At 47.0% G+C, this 7,787-nt stretch overlaps 1 protein-coding gene across 1 annotated transcript in view; it reads right to left on the reverse strand.

The window, feature by feature from the left end:
* Nucleotides 1–1,343: 1,343 nt before the first annotated feature.
* The window catches only part of LOC111978705 (inactive rhomboid protein 1-like), an 84,760-nt gene continuing 78,316 nt past the window's right edge, over nt 1,344–7,787 (reverse strand). The window contains 14 exon segments of the mRNA XM_070448647.1: nt 1,344–2,453; nt 2,634–2,857; nt 3,553–3,600; nt 3,602–3,682; nt 3,684–3,708; nt 4,002–4,178; nt 4,339–4,497; nt 4,591–4,691; nt 5,077–5,238; nt 5,354–5,428; nt 5,603–5,714; nt 6,266–6,523; nt 6,785–6,954; nt 7,143–7,262. Of these exon segments, the coding sequence (XP_070304748.1) occupies nt 2,258–2,453; nt 2,634–2,857; nt 3,553–3,600; nt 3,602–3,682; nt 3,684–3,708; nt 4,002–4,178; nt 4,339–4,497; nt 4,591–4,691; nt 5,077–5,238; nt 5,354–5,428; nt 5,603–5,714; nt 6,266–6,523; nt 6,785–6,954; nt 7,143–7,262 (1,908 nt within the window). The 3' untranslated portion in view covers nt 1,344–2,257.

Below are 7,787 nucleotides of genomic sequence, written 5' to 3' on the forward strand. Positions count from 1 at the left end.
TGACAGGTGGGAACATGACAGTTCTGACTTGCCCTTGGTGCTGTTGTCTGTGCCCAATAATGTTTGTACCATGTTTTGTGCTACTACCATGTTGTACTGCTGCCATGTTGTGTTGCTACCATGTTGTTGTCATGTTGTGTTGCTACCATGCTATGTTGTTGTCTTAGGTCTCTCTTTATGTAGTGTTGTGGTGTCTCTCTTGTCGTGATGTGTGTTTTGTTCTAAATTTTTATTTTTAATCCCAGCCCCGTCCCCGCAGAAGGCATTTTGCATTGTAAATAAGAATTTGTTCTTAACTGACTTGCCTAGTTAAATAAAAAACAATCTATAGGTGGAGAAGCATCTGTAAGGTGAGATTTGTGGAATAGCACCTAAACATACTATGTAGCTATTATACCTTGGCTGCAAATAAGGGTTTGTCATAATCAGCTTTCCTTCAACAGGAAGCTTGAGTGTACATACTAATTAACACTCAATTACAGACTCTCTCTCTCTGTGTGTGTGTGTGTGTGTGTGTGTTGGAAGGGACTGGTGAATCAAGGAGAGGGGGATGGAAGAGAGAATTAGTAAACGACAAAAGAGAGGACTTGAAGTCCACCATAAATTATAGACTGTGTGTGTGTGTGTGTGTGTGTGTGTGTGTGTGTGTGTGTGTGTGTCTTGTTGTGTGTGTGCGAATGTGTGGGAAGGGGTTGGTGACTCAAGGAGAGGAAGAGAGAATTAGTAAACAGCAAAAGAGAGGTATTGACGTGCACCATTAAGAGTTGTGTGGGATAAACATATCAAACACTGAAATCATGAGAGGCCAGAGCCATGGAACAACATGGGGTCTCTAGTTGACATTAGCCTACATATCCTCTTGCAGAGATAATGTTGATAACACAGAGTATTATAAATGCATTATACATCTTACTTTAACAGCCATTTAGACTAGGTTTGTTGAAGCTTATATATGAAGGCATCAGATATGCATCTTATGTGACATGTCCCTGATAGAAGCCACTTACTCAAAAAAAACTATGCCCTCTACTGGGGGAGGCTCTGCCCTCTACTGGGGGAGGCTCTGCCCTTTACTGGGGGAGGCTCTGCCCTTTACTGGGGGAGGCTCTGCCCTCTACTGGGGGAGACTCTGCCCTCTACTGGGGGAGACTCTCCCCTCTACTGGGGGAGGCTCTGCCCTCTACTGGGGGAGACTCTGCCCTCTACTGGGGGAGGCTCTGCCCTCTACTGGGGGAAACTCTGCCCTCTTCTGGGGGAAACCCTGCCCTCTACTGGGGGAAACATGCATGTGCAGCAAGACACATTCACACAACAGAAATAAAGTGGACACACAGACAGAAAGCTTTAGTTTGTGTTGCTGTATTGTCAGGTACAGATAAGCAGGTAGCTAAAACGCTACCCTCCAAACACTCACCACTCTTAGACAGCAGTATACAGTACATGTTAAGCTACAAGTGGTTTGTCTAGTCTAACACAGAGCACATCTCAAATGCCACACTATTCCCTATCCCCTATGTAGTTCACTACTTTTTCAAAACGTAGTGCACTATATAGAGAATAGACCCAATATAGTGCACTAATAAGTTCACTGTATAGGGAATAGTGTGCCATTTGAGACCTAGACTTGGACTTAGATTTAGACCTAGACTTGACATTAATAACCAAGGCACCAGCGGCAGTCATCCTACAGTACTAAACATATATTTTCTTTCTTGGGAGATAGCTTCCTGTCTGAGGTCATCCAATAAAACTCTTAGTTGGCTTTATGACTTGTGTAGAAAAATACAAAACAAAATCCATCCACAACTGTGTGTGGAGTCAGTGGCTGTTGTGTGGTCTGATGGCCACAAGGTGGTTCTGTTGGATCAGTTTTAATAAGAAGAGAGGGGAGTGAGATCAGTGTCAAGGCAAAACAGTCACATATTACCCCTTTCCACCTCTCTCTGTCTTTATGCTTTGAAAGTGACCGGTCACTCGCTAGCAATGTCCATATAAACAAAACTGAATGGAGACAGATCAACAGTTCAACAGTTATTAAGATCAACCGTTATCAGTTCATTTTTCCAAGATTGGCAATCTTCACCTCCAATGTCCTGAATGCTACACCAAATATTTCCGCTGGTCCGGTCCATGCCGTGACGTTGCTTTAAGACTAGTCTTGTTCACCAGACTTGTGTCCTGCTATCCTGGTGCGTGAGGCTATACTTCTTTGAGAATGTCCATTCTAGTCATTATAGTTGCACGGTCAAAGGCCTGGTCAGTGGAGGTGGGCGTTGAGGTCGTACTTGTCACAGAACTTGTCAGTGAGGGGAATACAGGTGAGGTACTCACACCACTCACACTTGACCTGGTGGACGTAGAACAGGACAGCCAGCCCTGAGAAGAGTCCCAGGAACACCAACAGGAACACACAGATCTGGACACGCTTACGGTACATGTCCGAACGGCCAAAACTGGAAATAATAAGAATAGATCATATAATCAGATAGTGACAATGATTTGCCAATAATTAGTAATACTAAAATCCCCCTAATTACCCCAAGCAACTTCAACCCAACAACCGAGTCATGTATATGTCAAAGCGTTTACATACAAACAAACTAAAAATATCACGAAATCAACAAACTTCTCACCTGATGTACGGCAGGAAGGCGAAGGAGAGGAAGAGTCCAGAGATGAATCCGGAGATGTGGGCGAAGTTGTCTATCCAGGGCAGCAGGCCAAAGGAGAACAGGAAGAGGACGACACACAACAGCTTGGTGAAAGCCCTCCACGGACGCTCCAGGATCTGCCAGCTCTGGAACAGCTCAACAAACAGACAGGCCAGAATACCAAACTGAGAGCCTGCTGGACCCACCTGGGGAGGAAGGGAGAGTGGGAGTGTATTTTACCTCAGCTCTGTAGGGCAGGTATCATGGTACAGTGTATCTACAGTATTTACCTCAGCTTTGTAGGGCAGGTATCACGGTACAGTGTATCTACAGTATTTTACCTCAGCTCTATAGGGCAGGTATCACGGTACAGTGTATCTACAGTATTTACCTCAGCTTTGTAGGGCAGGTATCACAGTACAGTGTATCTACAGTATTTTACCTCAGCTCTGTAGGGCAGGTATCACGGTACAGTGTATCTACAGTATTTTACCTCAGCTCTGTAGGGCAGGTATCACGGTACAGTGTATCTACAGTATTTACCTTCAGCGTTGTAGGCAGGTATCACGGTACAGCTGTATCTACAGTATTGTTAACCTCAGCTCATAGGGCAGTATCACGGTACAGTGTATCTACAGTATTTTACCTCAGCTTTGTTAGGGCAGGTATCACAGTCCATGTATCTACAGTATTTTACCTCAGCTTCGTAGGGCAGGTATCACCGGACAGTGTATCTACAGTATTTACCTCAGCTCTGTAGGGCAGGTATCACCGTACAGTGTATCTACAGTAATTTACCTCAGCTCGTAGGGCAGGTATCTACGTACAGTAGCTACAAGTAATTTTACCCTCAGCTCTGTAGGGCAGGTATGTCACGGTACAGTGTATCTACAGTAGTTACCTCAGCTCTGTAGGGCAGGAAGATAGCGCTGGCCAGGTTTCCAGTGAGTTCCAGAGACAATGTAGATGATAGAGATCCTCAGCCAGCCAGCCAGCTCTCTAAGTCCACTCAGGATGGTCATCTGGAAACAGCACCGACACCAGGCAGTGCAGGATCCTGCCACCACACAAACACAACACACACACACACACACACACCAAACCACACACACACACACACCACACACACCACACACACACACACACACACACACACACACACACACACACACACACACAACACACACACACACACACACACACCACACACACACACACGACACACACACACACACACACACACACACACACACACACGTTATACATTAGTAATGCGGGAAAGACCCTGAAAAAGACACAACACCATGACGGACATGAGACACTGTGATTCTGGGGGAGTTCCAGTCTCACCCAGCATGGAGGAATAGAGAGAGCCAGAGTCTGTAGAACTGGTCTGGGATCTCAGGGTTGAGGAAAGGCAGCAAGCCACACACATCATCCAGACAGGCCACCTGGGAGCAGAGAGTAGTCTCCTCGTGGAAGTAGCCCTTCATAAAGTCACAGTACTCTCTGGACGTGATCTCACACCTGAACACACAACACATTACATTATTACAACACAGACATACCGTTCTTACAACATTAACAACTTATAGCAGCCTGCACACACAACACACAGTATTACATCACAACACCATCGCAGCGACAACGTATAGCTGCAGAGACAGAACAAACAGAGTGTCCTTACCTCCCTTTCGTCCCGATGCAGCAGGGCCGTCCTGTGATGGCACAGTCTACGTGGGGGAGGTTAGTGTGGTTGCCTGGGTTGTARCTGGTACACACTGGCCACTTGGTGATGTCATCAGGCCACTCATGAGGCGATACAGAAGCTGGCTCCAGGCAGATCCTGGAAGGAGAGGAACAGAGGAAAGAACGTTAGAGGAATAGAGGGAAGAGGAGATGTAGAAGAAGAGAGGGACAGAAAGAAGCAGTCTATTACCTGGGGTCCTGGTGGCAGACTGAGCCGTGCTGACGGACCTTCCCCTTCAGGAGAGGAGCACTGGGGTGATGAGGCCACTTCACCCACACTGCTAGAGTAGACTGGAGAGAGAGAACAGGGGAAAGAGAGAGATGGAGAGACATAAAGAGATGGATAGAGAGAGAGATAAAGAAAGAGAAAGCGAGAGAGAATGAAAGAACGAGAGAGAGAGAGAGAGACAGAGACAGAGAAAGAAACCACAGGGATAGAGAGAGAGAGGGATAGAGAGAGTGAGAAAGAGAGAGAGAGAGAAAGCATGAGAGAACAAAAGAACAAGAGAGAGAGAGACAAGAGGGATACAGAGAGAGAGAGGGACAAGAGGGATAAAGAGAGAGAGAGAGAGAGAGGGACAGAGAGATATCAGATCTCGTAGGACGTTAACCAGTACACGACTCTAACATTAGTCTAACATTAGTCTAACATTAGTCTAACACCAGGGTGACTCACAGAGCACTCCTCCTGTGAGGTCTGGAGACAGCCGGAGCGGTCGTTCCTCACACAGCAGGCTGAGTCCCTCTCTCTTCCTCTCTTCTCCTGGATCAGGTCATGGACCTGCTGGTCCTGACGCATGCAGGGGGAGAATTTAGCCCCCAGGTGGATCAGCGCCTCCTGCAGGCCAGGGGGAGGATGTGCAGTCAGAACACAGACAAGGTCTCATACTGTACCTGACATTGAGGTTTAAATGATGAAACGAAGTCCATTCGCCTAAAAAATATACACTTACCGAATTTGGTCCCACCCAAAAGTTTTCTTGTTGCACAAACTTGACATTTTCATGAACACCTTTATTTCTCAATACCTAAAGAGAGAGAGGGGAAATGCCAAAGGGTTTACAAAGTCAAATACACAGACATACCACACGGATTCAATGGATCACTCATCACATAAGGCACAACCTTCATAGCAACGACGATACACCCGCCACTGTAACTTGTAGAACCCAAAGTACAGTATAAAACAATCAGTGACTGACCGAGTCGACGGTCTCGTGCTGGGAGAAGCCAACAGGGGCAATGCCGTACAGACACACAGTCAACATGGTGATCAACAGGTGGACAAACATGATCCAGTAGGTGAAGAAAGGCCTGCAGAGACACACAATATGAATAGGGTATCCCAGACAGTATAGCAGCTTGCCTCCTCTGTTAGAAACAGTACCTCACTATGTCAGTGTGGGCTTCCCACTGAAAACAGCTGCAGCGACTAGGAGAACAGTTTGTAGTGTACACCTGTGTACACCATTGTTTCCCACATGGGATGCCAGGGACTCGAGAGTGGACCATCTGTTACTGAGTCACACAGTCCTGCTGTATCTAGAGGCCAGGTCAGTCAGAAAGAAGGGTGCTTTCATGTGAGTCATGGTGCAGTAATGTTTGGGAACCACTGGTCTACACTATCCTGTGATGACTCATGCTGTATCTTATCTGGGGCCAACTCAGACACAGCTGCTACCTCCGCTACGGCTGTGACTGYGCTCTTCTCCTGTAGTATCGTAACATGTTAGACATGTGACCATGTTAAAGTGCAACTATGTGACCATGCCAGAGTTGAAGTCAATTGCATAGCAATGTAGCAAATTCTGAATTTGAAATAGAAATTCAAGAATCTGAAAATCCTCTAAGACAATAAAGTGTACCTGTGGTCGTCCATGTCCTCTATCTGTTGCTGGACGAAGCTGTCGATGCGTTTGCGGTAGGTTCTGTTGGTGAGCCGTCCCACCATGCCTAGGCCGTAGGGCCTCTTCTCCCTGGCAAAGAGCTTCTTGACAGGCACTGTGATCCGCTGGCCCCGTCGCTGCACACTCACACTCACCACCTCCTGCTGCAGACGCACCTTGGGCTGGACCAGAGAGGGCCCAGGTTCTTTACCCTTACGCCAGCCTCTTTCTAGGGGTCTGTTGAGCAATAGAAAAAGAGAGAGAGACAGACAGACAGAGAGAGAATGAGAAAGAGAAAGATATGGTACCGAAGGAGAGAGAGAGGGTCAGAAGAGGGTGTGTGTTAGGTGAAAACAGGCTACAGTAGCAGCAACAACTTGTTTGTGTCTGTCTGTGTGTCTGTGTGTCTGTGTGTGTCTGTATGTGTGTGTGTGTCTGTCTGTGTGTATGTCTGTCTGTCTGTCTGTCTGTCTGTGTGTGTGTGTGTGTTAAACTCACATCATTAGGTGACTCCTCTCCAGTTCGTTCTTGTCCAGGGCGCCACCTGTGAGGTCACTCTCATCTGCAGCTGTGTTAGACTCCTCCTCTTTAATGGCGGCCTCAGACGGAGAGTCAAACACATCGTCTGCATAGGTAGACAGCTCCTCATCTCCTCTCCTCAGACCATCCTGCATGGAGGAGGAGGAGGAGAGGAGGAGGAGGAGGAGGAAACGAGAGGAGTGGAGAGGAGAAGAAGGAGGAGGAGGAAGAGGAGGAAAAGATGTGAAGAGGGACAGGAGAAACTGTGTGAGTGTGTGTGGTATCTGTGCGTGAATGTGTGATGGGACAGGTGTGTGTATGTGCGTGTGTTACTCACCCTAGCAAAGAAGGAGGTGTCCAGCTCATCAGGGAAGTCCACTGTGTTGTCCTCCAGGAAACTCACTGGCATGAAGCTCCGCCTGCGACACCGCTGGTCCCTCTCCCAAACCGTACGGCCCTGACACACACCATCATCACCATCGTTGTCATCATCACCGTCAATGTTATACCCTCTGTTATACATTTATTGCATGATAATACATTACTGTTGTGTGTGACAGGAAGATCAATTCCATTTAAATTCCGTCAGTAGGAAGTAAATTTAAAATAAAAATGGAATTGACCCCAACCTCAACCCGAAATCAAGAACATACCAAGTAAACAAAGGGTTGACAGTGTCCCCAGACAAAACTACACAAATGATTGTCCTCTCTGGCTTCTGACAACCAGCTGTGAACAGTGGCCATGATGATTATGATGCTTTGACCTCAGGAGGCGGGATTAGCCCTGTATCATTCAATGTTCCAGTTCCAGAACACACAACACTCTACTGGATAACAGACCAGACACACAGCTGAGCCTTCTGACTGGAGGACAGGACTGACAGCAGTGTTATCCTACTGCCATCTGTTAATGGGGTTAGGGACATGGACCAGGGCCCTGTTCAAAAGTAGTGCACTATATAGGGAATAGGGTGCCATTT

The sequence above is a fragment of the Salvelinus sp. IW2-2015 genome, linkage group LG18, assembly GCF_002910315.2.
Source record: "Salvelinus sp. IW2-2015 linkage group LG18, ASM291031v2, whole genome shotgun sequence".
NCBI classification, from domain to species: Eukaryota; Metazoa; Chordata; class Actinopteri; order Salmoniformes; family Salmonidae; genus Salvelinus; species Salvelinus sp. IW2-2015.